Below are 23,123 nucleotides of genomic sequence, written 5' to 3' on the forward strand. Positions count from 1 at the left end.
CCGCGGCAGAACTGGGTTCCCTCGCACCATTGGAGGCCTGATTAACTGCGGCAGAACTGGGTTCCCTCGCACCATTGTAAACCCTAACACCTCCAGCGGATCTGCCTCCGCGACCCCTAACACCTCTAGCGGATTTGCCTCCGCGACCCCTACCAGCCATTAGAGAGAGTTGAGAAAGAGGAGAGATTTGAGAGAAGAAGAGGAGAGATTTGATCGATTGAGAGGACAAGAGGAGAGATTCGAGAGGAGAAAGAAGAGAGAGTTGAAAGGTTTTCGACACTTAGTGAAAATAGAAAGAGAGAAAGAAGAGAGCTTGTTGTGTTCTTTGCCTAGTAATTAACGAAGAGGAGTCGCAAAGTGGTCGCAAAAGAGACACATACTAAAAAAAGGGGGGAATATTACGCGCCTAAAACTTGGCAAAAAATAATAAAGTGGTCAAATAGAGTAACACAATGGTCACAGAAGGGTAGCGACATCGTCGCAAAATTAGTAGCAAGATAGTCGCAAAAAACAAGAGTCGCAAATAGAGTAACAAGTTAGTCGCAACTTGTTACTCTATTGTGACTCTCCGACTTTAGTCACAATACAAATTTTTGGAATCTATCATTTTTGCACAATTCTATTGATATCAATCAACAATATGGACTCATGATTGTCTTCTAGAGTATATGGATTAGTTTATGACCTTTAAATATTGTTTTCATATCTTTGTTTTGCAATTTTCATAAAATTACAAACCTTCTTATGAAATAACATGTATACTCTTTACAATGATTTAGATATTATGAAATTTTTGTGTCTAAATACTAAAATGGAAAGCTTTGACAAAGTTTATATGACTGATATTGATCAATTCAAAGTGGAAATGTGTATAGAAACATGTTAACATTTCTCTAATGTGAAATTTCAAATTCAACAAATCGAGAGTTGCTAAGGAGTCGCAAACCAGTATCTAATTCAGGTGTTAGACGCTAAACAGTCGCAAAAGTGGTTGCAAATAAGTCGCACATGTCGTAGCACCTTCGTCGCAAAAAATAGGAGTTAGCAAGTTATCGATAAATAAACTTGTGACCGGAGTATAAGTTGCAAAATCGATGCTAATTTGTGACTCTTTGTTTTTTATAAATTACTGTCACTAAACAGTCTCAAATTGCGATTGTGTTGCGACTATAATGTTTCCGTCGTAAAAGTGCGACTGTTTTGCTTCTTCTGTAAATTTCGTCGGGAAACAGTCGTGAATGAATCGCTAAGTGGTCGCTATTTTTTACGACTGAATTAAGAGTCACAATTGGTAGTCGCTAAACGCAGGTTTTCTTGTAGTGGACAACTAAATTAAAACGGAGTGAGTATTTGTTTTATAAAAAAAAAAGACAATGTTGTTTAAATGAAACGTAATAATTAAGGTTTCTTCAGCTGACAATTGACATGGTTAAAGAGAATGAAACGAATATATTTCAGCGGACCCGCCTAGTGAACTCTCTTTATAAGCCTCCGGCCTGCCCGGTCATACTCGACTTGTCTTTCACTTTGTCCAAGCAAAAGCTCCATTGGGATGTCATCTTTTGTAGCTGCTGCATTCCCGTACTTTGCCATGATTGCGTCCTTTCTCTGAGATTTCTGGTTCTCCTTTGCAACCTTAACCCTCTTATAAACCAACTCAGCTTGGGAAGGAGCCGCTTGCATATGCATGTCCTGTCCTTTTTCAAAAGCTTCACATGAATAGGTGTTTAGCTGTTTGAACTCCAGAGTTTGGCCACTTTTTCTATATTGGTTATCTCCTAAACAAAAGTTATCATTCGGATCTGCATCCGGGAGCGGATCTTCACGCATGGATCGAGATTTAGGGTCGTAATAAGCTGAGTTCACATCAAGGTTCACCAAGTATTTTGCAGTGTCTTCTCTGATACGCAGATTCCTTACAGTTCCTGTGCTACCACCATCAGTCGTACGAACACGTTTTGTAACCTTAGCAAAATCCTTATCAAGCTTAACTTCATCAACCCTTAAGTCGTCGTCTTCTTCCTCTCTATCACTTGTTGCATCGTTATTGTTCTTCTCCTCTAGTTTCTTAAGGTGCTGCTCCTTGAGGTACTTCTTTCGTGCAGCCTCTTTCGCGTCAAACAGATCCATCACAAAACGGTAGTTCGAAGGATCATAACCGTTCCATCGGTCCCTCTTACCATCGTAGTCCAATATAATACTCTCGATTTTCTCATCAGGTGCAATGTTCTTGTCTGTGTATTTCGCTCCAACCTTGCGAGGTCTATCCATACATGTTTTAACATCATGCGTCATTGCACCACAGCTCTGACAAGCTCCCTTGCAATATTTCTCGGCTTGGTCAATCTTGGCACATCTTTGATAGTATGTTTTTGTGGAAACGGTTTCGGTTTTCCAATTCTTTTGATGCTCCAGACTCGGGTTTTCAGAATTAGACTTGGTATACCATGGAACTTTTGACAAAAACTGAGGTGTGTGAGGATTGATTACCTTTCCATCCTTGTCTACCTCAGGTGGAGCAAGCCCTGCTTTACGAGCTTCCTCTAATTCGTTTTGCTTCCTACGATCTTCCCTAGACTTAAAACCAACTGAAGCTGTCGCCATTGTTGTTAGGTCGTTTCGATTTACTCTTTGCACAATTGCACGCAACAATTAGAAAGAAAATTAACGGCTGCAAAGAATGAAGTTTGGTGGGATTTGTGATAAGAAACTAAGATCCCTAAATAAACTCTTAAGGGAAAGTTTTATCTTTCTCCCGTGAGCAATCATATTTATAGTTAGAGCTTAACATAATTTTTTAGGAAATTCTTTTAAACCGGAAAAGGAAAAAACTAATGAAATTTCTAATTTAACTAAAACATAATTTGTAAACTTTCCTTCTTGAATAAGAGTGTCCTTTTTCTTTTTCTCGACAGTTGCTTGTGTAGAGGATCAAATCTAAACATGTCTTGTCTTGTGCTTCTCATTGTCTTCTTCAATTCCTCTTTCGTTCTTCTTCCATTTTAAGTGTAGAAACAAGAGAGGAGAAGCCATTATAATATGAAGACAACAAAAAAACACTAAAAACAAAAAAGAAGAAGCACAAATTGAGTATTTGAAAATAATTCAATTCATAAATATTACTGGACAACAATATTACACAAATCACCAAAGCGATAAGTCATATAATACTTTTACCGATTTTTGGTTGTTGGCTAATCAGCATAGGCTGATTCTCAATAATACTGGCTTCAGTTTATCTCTCGTGCTGTATATTTCTATTTTAGCCAAGCTTCAAACAAATCTGAATTTTGTGTAGTGGTTGAATTACCAATAACGCAATAAGTAACCATAATCTTTCTTAAGTTTATATATCCACTATCAAGAAAAGAGACAAGTGCTTATTTTAGAACACTTTTCATAAGTTAGTTAATTATCTATAAATCATCACATACTTCTCCACAACTCAGTTTTAAGTCTCTAAGAACAAGATTGAGCTAATCGCGACTTTGAATTACTCGAAGAGTACGCAAAAACAAATATGAAAAACGAGAAAAGAACACAAGCGATTTAATGAGTTCAAGTCCAGAACCGGGAATGCTACGTCTCGCCGGAGGTATTACTCCGGTAATCTACTAGAACGATAAAGAGAACAATTCTGTTACAAAGCTCGAATCCTCTCTCTCACCTTCACTCTAGATTAAATCACTTTTCTCTCTGATTAAGATCTAACAACCTCTTAATCTCTTATTCTTTAAAGATAAAATCTGAGTAAGATAAAACAAACCCGATCTTAACCGACTCGAGCTTGATCCAAATAGAGAAAACAACCCTCACGTGAAACCCACGTGCTTTCTTCTTTGTAATTAAACCCTCTCTTTGACCGAGAGACTTCTCAACACTTATGCATTCCTTATGTAGAATCTGAGTCACAACACCACAATTCTCCAACTTGACTCTGATTTTCACCCTTTGCTTGTTCTTTTTCTAGTTCCTGGACTACCCCCTCCGGTACTTGAGCTCCACCGCTCAGTGTTCAGTAACCCGGTGCATCTCTAATGCTCCACTCAACTTCTCAATTGGCAGCACCTTCGTAAAGATGTCTGCATAATTGCATTCACTACCAATCTTAAGTACCTTCACCCGACCTTCATTGATAATGTCTCTTATGAAGTGTAACCGGATGTTGATATGCTTGGTCCTCTCATGGTGAACTGAATTTTTCGCCAGTGCTATTGCACTTTCAGAATCAGAATGAACCTCCACGAATCTCTGAGGATGACCAAGCTCACCTGCTAAACCTTTTAGCCAAATAGCTTCTTTAACAGTTTCAGTCAGAGCCATATACTCTGCTTCAGTTGATGAGAGAGCAACTACCTTCTGTATCTTCGACTTCCAACTAATGGCATTGCCTCCCACAGTAAACACATAACCTGAGATCGATCGCTTAGAATCTCCATCTCTTGCATGATCCGAATCACAATAGCCTCGCAATAAGAAATCATCATTCTTTCGATAACAAAGGCTTCTCTTCTCAGAACCTCTCAGGTACCTCAACACTCCTTTAGCTGCCTCCCAATGACTTTTAAGTGGCTTTCCCAAGACCCTGCTAATGACTCCAACAGGATAAGCCAAATCAGGACGAGTATCAATCATTGCGTACATGATACTGCCCTTAGTATTAGCATAAAGAACTGTCTTCATCCTATGAAACTGATCGTCATATTCCTGATCAGTTGCAGCTCTTAACTTGAAATGTGCTCCCAATGGAGTCGCAACTGCTTTTGACTGATTCATATGAAAAAACTTTAGGATCTTCTCTACATAACCAACCGGAGACAACACCAATGTTCCAGCAACACGATCTCGAGTAATTTCCATTCCCAAAATTTTCTTGGCATCACCCAAATCTTTCATCTCAAATTCCTGACCCAACAAAGTCTTCAATTCTCGAACATGAGATTTACCAGTAGATGCAATCAACATATCATCAACGTATAACAACAAATATATATACGTACCATCTTCAAAACTTTTCCAATAGACACATCTATCATAAGCACTTCTGTTATAGCCTATCTCACTCATGAATGCATCAAACTGTAGATTCCACTACCTAGGAGATTGCTTGAGACCATACAGAGATCTTTTAAGGAAACATACCTTATCAGGATGATCTTTATCTTTAAACCCTTCTGGTTGAGCCATTACTATCTCTTCATCCAAAAAACCATGTAAGAAGGCTGTCTTCACATCCATCTGTTGTAGCTCCATATCAAACTGTACAACCATTGAAAGCAGATACCTGATTGACACATGTTTCACTACTGGTGCAAATATTTCAGAGTAGTCTATTCCCTCCTTCTGAGAATACCCCTTTGCAACTAAACTTGCCTTAAACCTTGGTGCTTCAACTCCAGGAATTCCAGGTTTTCGTGTATAAATCCAGCGACAACCGATTACCTTAGCACACTCTGGTTTGTCTCCTAAATCCCATGTGTGGTTCTTTTCCATTGATGACATCTCCTCTCCTATAGCAGCATTCCATTTTTTCCAATCAGGATATGATAAAGCTTCTCTATATGACCTTGGTTCTGTCCTGCCTTTATCCTCAGTATAGTAAGCAAAACCCGCCATATAAGATTCATGGTATTTTTTATTCACCTTGATAGCTCTTTTCCCTCTATCTCTGACCAACTGGTAGTCACTTAAATCTTCCTCGTCATATTCTACCTCTGCATTTTCTTCTATTGTTTCTTCTTGATTTAGAGGTTGCAATGGCACCACTTCTTGTTGATCACTCGTAACTCCACCTTGATCAACTGAACCTCGATCAACTCCACCTTGCTCTAAGGATTCTGACTCGAGCCTCTTTATACATCACAGCTTCTCTGAATACCACATTACGACTTATGACACACCGACCTTCTTCAGAAACCCAGATCTTATATCCATTTACACCCTCTGGATAACTCGTGAAGTAACCCTTCTTTGCTCTTGGGTTTAATTTTCCTTGGTCAGCATGAACATTGCTGGTTTAAATTGTTTAAGCGGAAGTAAGAGCAAGGTTTGATAGAAGTAAAGTAGAGAGAATGTGATAAAATATGAGATTCTATTAGAATAGTGTTTACAATGTCGACTAAGAGCCTTAAATAGAAGAAAAACTAGGTTAACAATCCTATACACTCGACAACTTGTAAATAGGGACATAAAGAGAGAGAAGGGATTGATCCCAAGGCTGATAGCGACGTGACTTGGTCTCCCTAAGGGAAACTATCTCGTGACTTTATCCTCCAACGGCTCCATAACTTCTTCGAGATCCTTCTAATGGGCCTTGTTTGAGTGTTTCACCTCATCTCTTCTCATTACACTCGATAGGCCTCGGCCTTAATGGTATTCGTACGGATGACCGTACGGACAACCTCAAGTCTCGAGTCTAACATGGTCAATAAACATAAGCTAGACAACCAAACCTTCTTAATGAGCTTAAATCTGGTATTCTTGAAGTCCATCTTTCTTCAGGAAGATCACCCTCAATAGCAGTTGAGGGAGATCGATTTATCAAATACACAGCGGTGGAAGCTGCCTCAGCCCAGAACTGTTTCTCCATTCCACTTTCACTCAGCATGCTTCTCACCTTATCCATAATTGTGCGGTTCATCCTCTCAGCAACTCCATTTTGCTGTGGAGTGTAAGCACATGTTCTATGCCTCACTATACCTTCATCCTTGCAGAACTTATCAAAGTATTGATTACAATACTCGAGCCCATTATCTGTCCTTAACTTCTTTACTTTCTTTTCTGATTGTGTCTCCACCATTTTCTTCCAAGTGACAAACTTCTCAAAAGCTTCATCTTTCTTTTTCATAATATAAATCCATGTATATCTTGAGTAATCATCAATAAACGAAATAAAATACTGACAATTACCCAATGATGTTGGATTATGAGGAGATCCCCACAAGTCTGAGTGCACATAATCCAGCTTCTCCTTTGTCACATGTTGAGCTTGAGGAAAACTCACTTTGTGGTTTTTCCCAAATACACAATCTTCACAGAACTTCAATTCTCTGATGACTTCCCTTTTAATACACCCTTTCTTGACCAAATTTTCCAAACCCTTCTGACTCATATGTCCAAGACGACTGTGCCACAGTACAATCTCATCATTCGACACTTCTGAAACATGAGATTCACCTATCACCGTTTCCCCTTGAAGAATGTAGAGTGTCTCCCTCTTTTCTCCTCTTAGAATCGCGGAACAACCCATTATAACCTTGAGAATACCATTATGAGACTTAAACCAACATCCTCTATCTTCAAATGTGCCCAATGAGATCAAACTTCTAGACATTGTTGGTACAAACCTCACATCAGTTAGAATAATAAAGGTACCATTTTGATTCTTGATTTTCACACTTCCAATTCCCTGAACTTGAGACATCGAATCATTGCCCATCTTCACATAGCCTGAGCTTACCTTCTTGAACTCACATAACCAATCCCTCCGTGGAGTCATATGAAACGAGCAACCAATATCCAATACCCATTCATCAGTTTTACTTCCAGATGTAACCAAACTCTCACCAACAGCCACTAGAACCATAGCTTGATCACTTGAATTTGCTATCCCAGCTTCTCCATTGTCAGAACTCTGCATCTTTCCTTTGTTCATCTTAAGCCATTTAAAACACTGTTTCTTAAAATGACCCTCCTTCCCACAGATCCAACATACGCGTTTTCCATCTTTAGACTTCGATCGAGACCTTCCTTTACCTTTGTTACTTTGACCACTGTATTTCTCTACAGATCGACCTCTGGTAAAATGTCCCTCACCTACAGATTTACTGTTCTGAGCTACTTCCCTTTATTTCTCTCTTGCCGCAACCATAACATCATCTAGCCTCAGTTTCCCTCTCCCAGTACTATATTTCAAAGTCTCTACCAAACTATTGAACCTAGCTGGCAAAGAACTCAACAGGATTATAGCTTGTACCTCATCTTAGACTTCGATCTGAAGATGATTTAGATCTGCAACGATCTTCAAGAAATCGTCAATATTATCATCAATCTTCTTACTCTCCTGCATCTTGAAAGTATAGAAATTCAATTGAGAGTAAACCCGATGCGGCAACGTAGTAGGCATGAACATCTTGTCTAGCGTAGACCATGCCTCAGCTGCAGTTTCACACAGTTCAATGTTCCGCAACACCTTATCCGCCACATTCAAGAAGATCACGTTCTTCGCCTTATCACACCGTTCCGATCTAGCTAACTCATCCGCCTCCCGTTTCTTCTTCTTTTCAGGATCTTGTTCTTCCTCTTCCGTGAGTGGCGGAGACGGAGCTTTCTCCACCATCACATCCTTTAACCCGATCACACTTAGATGAGCTCGTATCCTTGTCTTCCATAACGAGAAGTCACCGGAACCATCGAACATCGCAATCGGAACTCCTGACATCTTGATTCAGCTTCGCTTCACCAAAACCGTAGCTCTGATACCAATTGTAAGTCTCTAAGAACAAGATTGAGCTAATCGTGACTTTGAATTACTCGAAGAATACGCAAAAGCAAATATGAAAAACGAGTAAAGAACACAAGCGATTTAACGAGTTCACGTCCCAGAACCGGGAACGTTACGTCTCGCCGGAGGTATTACTCCGGTAATCCACTAGAACGATAAAGAGAACAATTCTGCTACAAAGCTCGAATCCTCTCTCTCACCTTCACTCTAGATCAAATCACTTTTCTCTCTGATTAAGATCTAACAACCTCTTAATCTCTTCTTCTTTAAAGATAAGATCTGAGTAAGATAAAACAAACCCGATCTTAACCGACTCGAGCTTGATCCAAATAGAGAAAACAACCCTCACGTGAAACCCACGTGCTTTCTTCTTGAGCTTGTAATGAAACCCTCTCTTTGACGGAGAGACTTCTCAACACTTATTCATTCCTTATGTAGAATCTGAGTCACAACACCACATCAATCAAAGGGTCTCTTTTGTCCTATATGATATCAGTCCACAACAACTCAGACTGTTGTATTTTCTATGGTAAAATCCATTTTTAATCAGAACTGTACATTCATAGTGCTACACTAACAAGACATGGCCTCAACAAGACTTCAAGACACAGCAAAATATGGCACCCAAGAAACGGTGAAATGAACAATTATGGACAGAAACACAAATGCTTGGAACCAAACCTGTTTTGTCTAATTACCTGCCGTTGAAACAACAGTCTCCAACATAATTTCAATGCGCTAGCTCAAACAAATGCTTAATATAATAAACAAAACTAAAAGTGGGACAATGACAATTAGCACACGACTATAAATTAGCACACAACTTTTAAAAGTTGTTTTCCGTTACATACGAGATTAAAAGACTATGTGGATTCCAAAAATTTTACATGTGTATTTGTTAGTGAGGAGTAGAGCTTTAAAGGTGCCATCGAAATTGAGAAATTCTGCTGGAGGTTGTTCCATGGATGTTTCTACGTCTATAATTTTAAGAAATGTAAACTTGGCAAGATGGTTTAGTGGTGTAGTTGGTTTTCACGTCAGTCTAACACACTGAAGGTCTCCGGTTCGAACCCGGGCGAATCCATTTTCTTTTTAGTTTTCCCTTATAATAACCGTTGGATTATATTTAACATCTTCATACGTAACATTTCTCCAATGTTTGTGATTTGTATTTTTTGAAAATCACCTAAAATCTTCTAAAAATTAACAAAATATATAATATATACCTTTTATTTTGCAATACCTCATTGAGATTTGTGATCAGATACTATAACCTCATTTCGAGCTAATTTCTTCTATTTGGTACGTACGTACCTTTCTCGATAGGGGTCTAATAATAGAGCTAGATTGTTGTATAATCTTATGATTAATGTAGGCGATGCTCCCGGAAGTTTTCCTGGTTGCGATGGACACAAATGCAATTTGGATAAATATAAATGAGAAACCAAAGCACATAAACGAAGGAAGAATATAATCAGAGATGACACTAGCTTACTTGCTTATTGAGCTAAAAAATATCGTTAAGTAAAACTCTAGGCCAAAACAACGTTTACATTTGTTCTTCGTTTCCATGATCTTCTTGTTACCTTATTTGCTCAACATATTTTTTTCTTTGGCCTCTTTTATTACTTTGTGGATTAAATACAAACGTCCTCTGAAATTTTTGTTTAATTTGTTTGTCTATCAACTTATTTATTATATATCATACTCAAATATTAGGAAAATAGTGTTTTTCCAATAGAAAACAGTACTGTATACTCTTCTTATTATGGACATTAGCACTAAGCTGATGAGCGTTCCTTTACCAAATCCCATTTAGCACTAAATTCAAGAAGACATGAGTGTTTTATTTGATGTGCATCATTTTAAAAGTCAGCTGTAATTGATAATCTCACATTGTAAAATTGTAATCAATGCCGTGGGCATGACAGAGTCGTTCTTACATGAGATGTTTAGTTGTTACCAATCTGTTGAATGTTTTGAAGATTTCATTAACCAAAATCAACAATCTAATAAACTTTTGACATGTCCGATTCCGATAGAGTTAAATGATAAATATCACTTGATGAGGAGAGGCTAAGGCTCTACATCTAGGTTTTAATAAACTAGTTTGCTAGTGGAAATGTGTTGTTATGGACTAAAACCAACAATACAAAAACGTGTATATAGGCGAAGTAACGAAGAGGATTTGGGCATCAATATTTTAGGGGATTATAATTGTTATGTGTATAAAGTAAGATAACTATTTGTTTTAGATGATGATGAACTAGGACCATTTGCAACCTCATTCTATTTTGGAGAAAAAACTTCTTCAACCTTACATTTTCATCTCCAAAATAGATATTTCCAAATTTGATATATCTATATTTTATTAAAAAAACTAAAGTTAGTTATTAATTATAATTTCATATTTAAATTTATAGATAACTATGTGAATTATATAGTTTAATAATATTATTAAATACAACAATAACATATATTACATAGAAACAGAAAATCCAAGACAACAAAAAGTACAAACAACATAGCGAACAATTTTTTTTTTGAGAAATACCCTAAAATAGCACTAAAACAAGTTTTTTTCCAAACTTAACATAAATTTTTAAAAATAGCATTATTTAACATATTAAATATTTTTTTTTAGGTTTGGGTTCTCAATTTCACAATTAGGATATAGTTTTGAGGGGTAGGGTTTAGTATTTTGAATTTATGATTTAATTTTGAAAGATTAATTAGTGCTATTTTTGGAATTTTAGAGATGTTGTGGTAAACAAGAGACGAGAAACAGTTTAATCACACACAAGAAGAAAAAAATAGAGATGTTGTGCTAAGTTTAGAAAAAAAACTTATTTTGGAGATATTTTTGAGAATCTCCTTTTTTTTTTTTTTTGGGTATAATTGATTTAACAATAAAATTTAAAATACATAATGAGTACTTAAACTCAAAATTAATATAAAATACAACAATAACTAACAAATGTTTTATAGTGTAATTTTGTTCTATAACAAATTTTAAATAAAAATTTATGGTAATTTTTTGCTTATTTCTTATATAAAATATTTGGGTTGATTATGTAATTTTTATAAAAACGGTCATTAACAAATCAATACTTATATACAATATTTCAAATATATTTTGTCTGAAGTCAAAAATAGATGAATCTGTTGGAGAAAAACCAAATACCAAACTGGAGCAAAAAATGAAGAAATGAGTTGGAGATGCTCTCCTATCATTTTGTTTCGTCTCCTCGTGGTCCAAAGGTTTCTATATCCTATGCAAATAAAAGTTGCATATGTCTTTCCCATTTTTATGAATATTATCTCTCCTCACTTTAAAATTCATCTTATTTTCTTACAATTTTTGCAAGCTTAATTAAATCAAACGGGTACTTCCCCGGCTGACACAATATTTTTTATCATTAGATCTATCATTAAAATTTTCAATTTGGTTAAATTTCTTCGTAGATTAACTCCTCACTTTAACGAAAATTCACATATCTATCTATTCAAAAAATTATAGAAACGAAAGAAAGTGAAATTGGGTTTGGAATTATAACTAAACATTATTTAAAATGTGTGTCGGCGAGGTTAAACAACAAAAATATGTTGTTTGATCTTTTGAAAAGATGAGAGTATGAGACCGATCGATATATGTAAAGGTAGGTGCAAAACCACGTCATCCACCCATGAGTATATTTGGTAAATTTGTCATTTGACATTTAAGTTAACCAGTAACTAAATAAGCAATTATATTTGACATTTGACTAATGACTATGAGTTAACGCGTAATTAGAAAGAATACACAATGACTATATGACTATGACTGTCTGTGCTTATCTTCTTATAATTAAAAAGAGAAAGTACAAATTAGAGAATGTCCAAAATTCCTAATTTAATTATTCAAATTGCCACTGAATTATTAATAAAAGAGACACTTTCTTGAAATCAAGAAGGACAAAAATGACTTAAAAAACTAAAGATTCGATTTTAGCTGTAGGGTCCGCGTGTTTATCCGATTACCCACCGGATAATCCGACAACCTATCCAGCTGCATGGATATTGATTTAAAATTGGGCCTTATAAATTATTTTGTATGCATGTTGGGCCTTGCGTATAGGATAAATCCTGCAAAACAGACAAAAATGTAATAGTTATTAGTTTGTTACTAATCAAGGAATATAGCCTAAAAATATCCATAATTGAGTGGTAATAATGGCATATGTTTAAATGTTAATATCTGCCTAAATCACACAATGCAAATCACTGAAATTTTGACTAATAATTCTCCAGTCACCTTATAATTAGCATACAATTACCATATTTGCCACACAATACACTTACCAAAAAAAACAAAAATAAACATCGAACATAGCTAAATCGATACCAAAAAATCAATGTTAATTATGCGTATCAAAGATTTTTGTGCTTGCACAAGAAATCTATCATTTATTGCTTCTAACCTAAACACTAATATATGAATCACCTATAAATATCATCATGAAACGCATAGACCCAATCATCACACATTCACCAATTTTCAAATACAAGTTTTGAAACACATACCTCGCAATGACTGCATCCTACGAGATGTGAAGCCTTTCAAGACTTCACAGAAAGTGCAATTCAAGGTTCTTCATACCTGGGAGACATATACACCAATGTTTGGTGAAACAATTGACATGATACTCGATGATGCCAAGGTAAGTATAAAGATCTGATATTGTTGTATACATACACATTCAGCAGTATTTATGTTCATAAACCTAACCTACTGTTATGTCATTTTCAGGGTACAAAGTTCACTCTTCTGTGAAAAAGGATCTAATGAACCGGTCCCAAAAATTCAAGAGGAGAAGTCATGCAATTCATATGAATTTAATATTTGAATGTAACATATGATTCAATATAAAATGTTGAGATTTAGAGGTTAGAAGCAACTCTGACCTCCTTATCCTTCTATGTGAGAGTTGGCAGATCAATATGAACTTGAAAGACATGTAGAGTGAGAGAACCAGCCAAAGTAGCAGCATTCCTTGACAGGCAAATGACATCATCTCTTTTAACTTCATCAACCTGCATGTTCGTTTGCGAGGTAAGTCTTCCAATATAGCCATCTAAAAATGTCTAAATTTTAATACAGAGAAACCATCAGACGTATATTTGTAAGATTTTTATTTTATTTATACCTAAAGCCTAACTCATGTTGTGTCACTACCAGTTATTGCCTAACAAATATACTATGAGCAATCGATCCATGCGAAATCCTAATTCGATGAAGAGCTGGTACATATCAAAGAATTAGGATTTTAAAGCATCAAGCAGTGAGAGAGCTCATGGATTTGGAAGGCTCGGATCCTCGAGAAGAAGATGGCTCAAATGCATCTTCGGTGATGGAAGTGGAGAGAGATCTCACGGGCAATGTTTGCTATTTAGTTTCTGATGGAGACGGAGAATGGAATTTTGAAAGGAAAAAAAATCAAAATTGTATTGACAGAGAATATAGTTATATGGATTATATAGCAGAATCAATAATATTGAAAAAAAAAACTTATTTTCACCAAAATAAGAGAATCAAATCAATTTAAGAAGTAGCAAACTCAGTGAGAAAAAGAGTTCTTACACAATTGTTACGGAATAACCAGCCTTGGAGATAGATAAGAGTAGTTCTTTCCATTTAGGTAACCATTCGTGATGGGATAAGACAAAATCGGAGGCAAACACATAGAATTGTTAATTATATAATACATGATTGGTTGATCCAGTGGAGGGAAGGTGGTAAGAAACGAAAAAAGATTGGTAAGAGACCAATTTTAAAGGTCACGGAGGAAGAATCGAGGAAGAGAGGAGGAAAGAGACAAAGGAACAATGACTTTAGGTTTAATGTCTTTCTTCGGCTGATTTTTGTTTTGCTCCAACTCAAAATATAATAAATCTTATTATAATCATACAAATTATATGACTACTAGATTTTGATCCGTGCATACGCACAGAATAATTATTTGTAAAATTTAATATAATAGAATTTTAAATAATTTTTACAACATAATTTGGTTGTATATTATCAATTTATTTTTAGTAATTTTAACAATATAATTTGGTACTATATTATCAATTTATATGTTAATACTAAAAGTAACAATAATTTGTTAAAAGTAATATATTGGTAAGTATTTTACTATATAATTTGGTCGAATTATAAAATATCTATTAATAACGCTAGTTTTTAACAAAATATTAAAATGAGAAATAGGCTATTTTTTTAAGATAAAACAGAAAAAAGAAGAGACCCCATAAAGTAATAAAGTAATGAGAATATTTGTGTGATTGTTTAAAAAGTAACAACTAATGAAAATACTACACTAATTATTTGAATTAGAAGAACTAATTTTCTCAGTTTGTTTTTTTTGGAAAACTCGTTTGGTTTACTGTTAAATAAATAAAAGGAAAGGAGATTACTTAAAACAAAAATCAGAAAAAGGAGATAATGTAAAATCCTCTCCTTCGTCGGAACCATACTACGCCACCTAATTGCGATTTGAGCCAGCGCAACCCATACCTTCTTCTCTCTTTCACCACTGTTCTTTCGCCATACCTCTTTCCTTTCATCACCGTTCTCTCTCTCTGTTATATACATGAGCTGAACATGTATGATCGGGTTCAGGTAATTTCCTTTCTTGTAAGTTTTTTTAATTTAGTAAGAATCACTTCTTAAATTTGACAACGAAGTAACTGACTTGAGAAATAACAGACTCCTATTTAATTTGCGACTGTCCTCCACGTTATCAATTATTCTGATCAATGTTCTCCGTAATCTATTATATTGTATACTCTATTTGGTTTATTAGATCACAACCGATTTGACAATTCAGTTTTGATTTCAATTTGATTCAGTTTTTATTCAACTATTCAGTCTCTGATTATTTATTTATTTATTTAGTTTTTGGCAAACTTCAGTCTCTGATTATAAGTGATATTTTCTTCAGTTTCTTTACTTACCTTCTGTTTTGGGAATGAAATATTTTAGTCAATTTGTTCTATTACTAACTCTATGTATTTCTTGTTTTTAGTTCTGTGAATATTGGACAGATTGTGAACCAAAAGTTGGACAAAATGGTTCGATTTTTTTATGTACTTATTTTATCTCTTTTTATTAAGGATTACTGGCTATTGGAATTGAAACTTATAAACAATTCGTATAAACTTTCATGTCAATTTTACAGCTGAGAGGTTCTAAGAATTTTGGACTACAAACACAACATCCGTAATATGTCCGTTATAGCTCAAGTTGACGACGGTATAATCTTGACCTTCAAGCTCCTCAAGCTCTTCTATTCTAAGACAGATTTCGGCTACATATCTATCCTCAATCTATTCTCTTTTACGTAGACTGATTAACATATATGGTCTAACCAAATCACGATATCTTCAGTGGATGCAGTTGATATTGGAGTAGACATGCCATTGACATTATTGCAGGTTCATTCTATCACTAAGGTATTTATCGTTGCTTGGTTTAACTTTTTAAAAAGTAGCTAAAAATTCGAGTAAGAGTCATGATTTAGGAAAATTAGGAACATTAAACCAAAACAAAAAAAACATAGCAACTGTGTTCTTCAAATAGAAAATTGGATTGCATTGACTGCTATTATTCTTCTTATTGAAGGACACCTAGAGCAAAACATGCATCTCTAAACGTAGGATATAAAATACCATCAACAGTACGTAAATCTTCAAAACTGGTTTCACCTCTTCTATGTGTTAAAAGGATTCTCATGTAAAACTGATCACCAATAGCTGTTGACCTAAATTGCATCTGAGTAACACCTGAATTTCTTTTACGCCTGGTCCACTTTTTAGTAATTCTGTTCCAAACAAAGTGTTTAGGAAACTCAGTGTAAGTCAGCTGTTTTACTTATGGGTTGTGTGTGTTCATCTTCATCCACTCCAAAAATTGAGAACCATGAGAGTAATAGAGAGACATCTTGGAACTGAAAAAAAAAGATTATAATCAATATAAGTAAAGATAAACAGAATATAATAAAAATGGAGAAACTAATTGATTCAATAACTTGAACAGACGGTATCAAGCGGTGACTATCATTCCCAGAGAAGTGAAAGAAGCAAAGGAACAGACGTTATCAAGCGGTGACAATCGTTCCCAGAGAAGTGAAAGAAGCAAATGAATACTGTAAGTACAACTAACCTGGAGTTAAATAGGAGAATAAATCATCTTGCCCTGATCTTTGCTTGTACGTAGTGGTGTTAGTGTCAGAAAATTACGGGATAAGTACATATGAAGTTTATATAAAATAGAGTTGAATATGAAAACAAATACCTGAGAAGTTTAAGTAATCTGATCAATAGATTCCTAGCTACTTAATGGGAAATAATCTTCAACTTTGTTGCTCAAATCAGTTGTCATGAGTTGAGAAACTCTAAGAACATCATCTGGTTCCTATTGCCCAGCCTGCAAAGTTTTGTTGAAAATAAGGGAAGATATCGTCAAGATTTTTCCTTTTAACAAAGAATTTGCTTATAAAATTTAGGAAAAATAAAAGACTTACTGCATTTTAAATTCAGCAATCTCAGATAGGTCTCCATCAAGAAACAACTTTGTAGAGAATCTAGAATTTTGAACAGATACTTTACCTATATAAAAAAAATGTTTTGTTAAAAGGTCGCACAGAGGGATATGCATTGAAGAAAATCATAATTAATATGCATTGAAGAAAAAGTAATAGATATGAACAAAAGCTAAAGAACTTACCTCCAAAGATAATTGTTGTTTTCAAACAGATTTAGCTTTCTGAAGTTGAAAGAGGTTTTCGTGTTTGATCTGGTGGTGCATTGGTAATTGAAAATAGAAGAGGTTTTTTTTTTGGTAACGAAATAGAAGAGGTTTTGAGGTTCGTTTTTTTGTGTTTAGAGAAAGTTGAAGAAAATTTATATAGAAGATGAGAATTGTCGTAACCACCATGAACGTGGATCTATTAGTGGAGTTGTGCTTCTAGTCGAGCAGAGGAGAGGAAGATGAAAAGGTGCACACACGTGTTTGGATGCTTAGGCTATGTTTGTGGGCTTCATATATTGTGCATAAGCCAAAAACTCAAGGTTCACAAAAAATTGGGCTTATAGCCTTGTACTTGGGCTTAATATACACATACAGCAAATCAAAACCCTATTTAATAGTTCAGAGATTTGCTACAGTTTTGTATAAAAGTTCCTATTTTTTTGCCACGATCTGGTTTACATTTTTTTCCTAAATTAAAACAACAGCAAAATCTGATGTGGCTTTATTCCATTGTTAGTTTTTTTTTGTTTTTTACAGAATTATTTATCCACGATCTTTGGAGTTTTTTTTTTCAGAAATTTTGTTTTATTTTGTTGACAAATTAAATTGAAAAGAATCTGATGTGGCACAATCTTATTGGACAAGTGACTTGTGCTTTATAGGATAAAGGATGTAACCAATGTAGAAAATTCGCTTCCTGTAGGTGGATCATATTTAATTGTTTTATCTTTTAAATTAAACTTACTATGATATCAAATTAAATTACAAGTATTATTGTTAAATAATACGTATTATTTAACAATAATACTTGTAATTTAATTTGGTATCATATTATTGTTAAATAATACATATTATTTATTTAATCTTAGACTAAATTTTTTTTATAAGTATTGAAATAATAGTAAAAAAATATACATTTAAAGAAATTTTAAACAGTTATGTATTTTTTATATTTTTTTTAAACATGTCGTTTATTTTATTTTAGATCTTATGTTTAATCGGATTTGGATCAAAAGATATGCTTCTTTTTAAAGCGGGTCATGTATTTTGTGTATTTTGTTTTTGCAAATAACATTACCATATTACATAAGTAGAGCAGATGCAGCACATGCAGCAGATGCAGACATACTATATATTACACTAGGATAGTTTTCTGGGGTTAAATTTCTTTAATCTGTTGTAGGACGAATCTAGCACGACTGGTTTGAATTATTAAACCAATACTAAAACTATGACCTTATTTTATATACTGTATATTTCTTTTTGAATTAATTAGGTTATAGATTATATTCTTATTTACTATACGAACTACGAAATATATCGACCTACAAATAAGAAACAACACTATACAATAAAAATAAATTAAAACACAATAAGAAAATAAGAACATACACTAAAACACAATTTGGTGTTCCAAAAAAATAAAAATGAATATCAAAATACAATAAAAAAAAACTATCCCACGGTGTACAGCGGGTTCGAACTTAGTTAGATATTAAGATTCTGAGCTGGCATCATCTCTCTATTCATCTTCACTATTATATAATCCCATTATTTGTCCTCTCTTCGCTTTTGATATCAATTCCATTTCAATCTCTTTTACTCATACAAATTTTGTTTCCTCGAAAAAAAAACACACAAAATGAGAAGCTTTCTCTACCTACGCGTAGTAGTGTCCCTCTTCTCATCATATGTTAACGCATGTGACCGATGTCTTCACAGTTCTAAAGCATCTTATTTCTCATCTGCCTCTGCTCTCTCTTGTAAACATTCCTATCTTCTCTCATTACTTCTTTTAAAAGTACTTGTTTCTTTCTTTTCTCATGTCTTGATATGTTTTCACAGCCGGAGCTTGTGCTTATGGCTCTATGGCTACCAGTTTCTTCGCCGGACACATTGCGGGAGCTATACCTTCCATTTACAAAGATTGTGCTGGCTGTGGAGCTTGCTTTCAAGTCAGATGCAAGAACCCCAAGTTGTGTACCAGTAAAGGAACCATTGTGATGGTCACAGACTTGAACACGGGCAGCCAAACCGATCTTGTTCTTAGTAGTAGAGCTTTTAGGGCTATGGCTAAGCCTGGTTCTGGTGCTGACAAGTATCTTCTCAAACAAGGCATCGTCGACGTTGAATACCAAAGGTTCCATTCTTGAAACACCCAACTTCTTGGTTTGTTTATGGTCACTTGACTTATTTTGGTACTAATAAAAACATTTTGGAAATGAAAACAGAGTTCCTTGCAATTACGGTAAAAGGAATTTGCACGTGAGAGTGGAAGAAGCAAGCAAAAAGCCAAACTACTTGGCGATAAAGCTTTTATACCAAGGAGGCCAAACCGAAGTGGTAGGCATCGACATTGCTCAAGTTGGTTCGTCACAATGGAGTTACATGACTAGAAGCCACGGAGCCGTGTGGGCTACTGACAAAGTACCAACCGGAGCACTACAGTTTAGGTTCACGGTGACAGGCGGCTACGATGGCAAAACAGCTTGGGCAAAGAGAGTTCTTCCGGCCAATTGGAAAGCGGGGAGGATCTACGATGCGGGCGTTCAGATCACCGACAATGCTCAAGAAGGTTGTGATACATGCAGTCACATATGGAACTGACTCATTACAATTCTTCTTATTTAGGCAAACAACAAACAAGTACCATTCGATTATATATTAGAATTTATTTATACGAAACAAGAGGACTAAGAAGATCTATATATGTGGTATATGTACACGGTACACTGCTCAAGAACCATAGTTCATTCTAAAAAAACTAGAGTCACTATATCATTGCAATGTGCAAGCAAATTAAAGAATCCGACAAGAAAACAAAATAACATAGATATGTTATACAAGCTATTAAACACGCATATTGGATGCAAATGGTTGTCAACTAAAAATATAAAATAATGAGATGAAAAAAAAATGAGTGGAATAAATTGTGACAACCATTTTGGAGGCATCATACATTTTTTTTCTTTTCGTCAATCTGATTTCATTGATCTACAACAAGAGAGATTACAAGAGCTGGCAAGGATATCAATCCTTCCAGAGAACTAAGCCGGCGAGTACAAATACACTCCCGGAGACTAAGACCAAAAGAGGTGAAACAAAAGGGAAAAAACCCAAACATGTAAAATACACTACATCCAGTTTATTACTTCTCAGATCAAGATCTAGAACTTCAAAAAGAGACAAATAAAACCTAAATCTTGGATAAATTAAAACAGATCTGAGATAAAAAAATCACACAAATGGATAAGAATACAAGATTCTCCTTTACCACAGATTAAAACCGAATGGAGATGCCGTGCGACCCTCTTTATGATGCTCCGATGAGAAGCCTCAGAGGCGGTGAGACAGATTCAGAACCTAGAGAAATAGAAGGAAGGAGATCTAGATCTACAAAGTGAGATTCTTCATCTAAGACAGAACAGATCCGGTTGACGGCTGCCTCTGCCGTGAAAGGGGACAGCCAGATCCGAAGCTGAGCTTGATGGAGATTCAAAGACAAGCACCAGGAACCCAGAAGGCGATAAGGTTTAAGATTCATAATCTAGATCTGAAAAAACCAGATCTGATGCCGTTGGAAGAAAACAAAGACATAGATGAACCGAAGATTAAGAAAAAACAAGACTAAAAGAAAGAAAACCCCAGCTCCGGTGCTAAAGAAGCCACCGGAGCTGGTTAGACCTAGGCGGCGGCAGATGTTTTCTAGAGAGAAGGGAGAGGTTTTGATTTTTAGAGAGAGAGAAAAAGGACGTAAGTTGGAGGCATCATACTATAGTGAGGAAAATGAAAAAGAAAAAAAAAGTATTACATTAAGATATTAGAAAAAAATAATCGATTAAAAAGAATTCGAAGAATAATGACATAAATTTGACAATATTTGTTGTAGCATTTACAACTAAGCACAAGTAGAACATATATAGACAAAAGTTACAACTTAGAGCAAGGCCATTGCATATCCTGTGGGATGTCTTTTGGTTTTTTTAATAATAAAACAAAATAAAAATAAAGTTTTAATTGTAAAAATACACAGATCTGTGTCTCTGCACCGATGAGTTTAGATACCCAGAGACACTAAACGTGTCATTATTCTAGTGGTTACTCTTTGTTTTGTTTTATTTTGTTTTTTTTTTCTTTTTGTTTTCTTTCGGTTGCTTCCCTCTCTCTCTCTCTCTTGATACCACTGAAACGAAGAAAGTTAAATCAATTTATCCAAATCGATGAAATCAGAACAACATAAGTTTTGATCGGTTTCCAGATCAAATATATCTCTCGTTGTCGTCATCTTCTTCGATCCAAGTCTTCGACCTATGGAGAAGGCTGTGGAATAAAAGAGACTTACGACCTCGACAAGGAGGAGAAGTTGCAGCTAGTTGAAGCAGAGAAGAAGAAGATTAAACAAGAGTATGAGAAGAAGGAGAAACAGGTCGATGTCAGAAAGAAGATATGAGCTCTCATCAACATCTCTTTTGTTTGTACTGTGGTCTGAGAATTATGTGTTCCTCTTTTCTTGCTTTAGATATATATTGGTTTCTTGCTTGTTCTGTAACAATGATTACTCAATGCAACTGAATGCTTCATTTTTGTTTCTCACATGGTAAAGATACTCATAATTGAGGATGACTAATGGGAGGAGAAACAATAAAAAGAAGTTAGTGAGAATCTAAAATTAAATTAGTATTATTTTAAAATTTAAGACATTCATGTGAGTATTATCAATGGGAATGCCTTTAGAGCTCTGTTTGAATTTTTGTCCAAAAAAAAAGCTCTGTTTGAACACGAGTTGTTAAAGAACTGGGAGCATTTGGCGGTTTTGATACAGGAAGAGCGAATTCCTAAGGAGATATGCAGATCAATACCATGGCTTATGTGGGAAACTTGGAAATGGCGGAATAATTTTGTTTTCCAAGGCAAACAAGGCGACATAAGAGAATTGGTGGCGAAGGCTTTCCAGGAATTCTTTCAATGGATGGCAGCTCAATCAGCTTCTGGTAATCTAGGCCTTCACTGGGAGGGGAGATCACCAATCATGGAGGTAAAATGGCGGAATCCATTGGTAGGTGTTGTTAAATGCAATATTGTTGTATCTTGGCATAATAACACAACAATGGCTGGTGGCGCATGGATTGCGAGGAATGATCAAGGTGAAGTATTGTATCATGCTAGACAGGCATTACAGCCTACAGAATCACAGGTGCTAGCTTTCCTGAGATGTTCCTTATGGACACTTGCTTGAGGCATTGCATACTCTACATGTGGATTGGATTGAAGTGGTGTTGGATAATACTGCGGCTGTTGAGGCTATAAACAACCCACAGGAGTGGCCACGATATTGATTCTTACTAAGGGAAATCCAGAATTTATTGTCAAGCTTTAACGTTTGGGAGTGCCACCGAATTGCGGCTTCAGCAAATAAAGTGGCAACGGCTATCGCGAATAGTGTCACACGTGATGGGCGTCTGCAGTCTTACTTATCACTTGGGGGTCCTTCTTGGTTGCTTGACCAGGTGCGAAATGAGGCAGGTGCTTAAGTGTGTCGACACAATCATACAGCAGAGGGAATGATCAGTGGTTTGGTCATGCTGGGTGTTGCTCCGCTGTTTCAACTGGTGCACTTGGAGGATCTTCTGATCTCAGTATCAAGTGAGAACTGGTGGTTATTTTCTTTCAAGTTTTCAGATTTTTTCCATTTCCTGCTTGTAATCACTACAATCTTTCGCTCTATGAGATGACAAAAAAAAAAAAAGAACACGAGACATCCCTAGAAAACTGCTTAAGTGTTTTTTGCTTTATATTTCAGAAACAATTTAATAATTATATATACATATA

The 23,123-nt window shown here is 35.4% G+C and overlaps 2 protein-coding genes, 2 long non-coding RNA genes and 1 other non-coding gene across 7 annotated transcripts; 3 read left to right on the forward strand and 2 right to left on the reverse strand.

The window, feature by feature from the left end:
- On the reverse strand, nt 1,468-2,813 carry LOC104783426 (pre-mRNA-splicing factor SLU7-A-like). Its single transcript, XM_010508586.2, has one exon. The coding sequence runs from the start codon at nt 2,602-2,604 to the stop codon at nt 1,468-1,470; it is 1,137 nt and encodes a 378-aa protein (XP_010506888.1). The 5' UTR covers nt 2,605-2,813.
- On the forward strand, nt 9,514-9,587 carry TRNAV-AAC. Its single transcript has one exon. It is a non-coding gene; the product is annotated as a tRNA-Val (tRNA).
- Nucleotides 14,950-17,473, forward strand: LOC104779471. 3 transcript variants are annotated; one of them, XR_766479.2, is made up of 6 exons: nt 14,950-15,164; nt 15,571-15,616; nt 15,724-15,797; nt 15,933-15,997; nt 16,581-16,691; nt 17,300-17,420. It is a non-coding gene; the product is annotated as an uncharacterized LOC104779471 (long non-coding RNA). The 3 variants fall into 3 exon arrangements; XR_766478.2 differs by lacking the exon at nt 17,300-17,420 and adding an exon at nt 17,430-17,473 and having other exon boundaries at nt 14,951-15,164; XR_766477.2 differs by lacking the exon at nt 17,300-17,420 and having other exon boundaries at nt 14,951-15,164; nt 16,581-16,897.
- On the reverse strand, nt 16,122-16,796 carry LOC109132642. Its single transcript, XR_002037639.1, has 2 exons — nt 16,707-16,796; nt 16,122-16,491 (listed from the first exon to the last, which is right to left on the reverse strand). It is a non-coding gene; the product is annotated as an uncharacterized LOC109132642 (long non-coding RNA).
- LOC104779472 (expansin-like A3) lies at nt 18,903-19,988 on the forward strand. Its single transcript, XM_010503834.2, has 3 exons — nt 18,903-19,057; nt 19,140-19,434; nt 19,526-19,988. The coding sequence occupies exons 1-3, from the start codon at nt 18,937-18,939 to the stop codon at nt 19,899-19,901; spliced, it is 792 nt and encodes a 263-aa protein (XP_010502136.1). The 5' UTR covers nt 18,903-18,936; the 3' UTR covers nt 19,902-19,988.

The sequence above is a fragment of the Camelina sativa genome, chromosome 4 (genome assembly GCF_000633955.1).
Source record: "Camelina sativa cultivar DH55 chromosome 4, Cs, whole genome shotgun sequence".
NCBI classification, from domain to species: domain Eukaryota; kingdom Viridiplantae; phylum Streptophyta; class Magnoliopsida; order Brassicales; family Brassicaceae; genus Camelina; species Camelina sativa.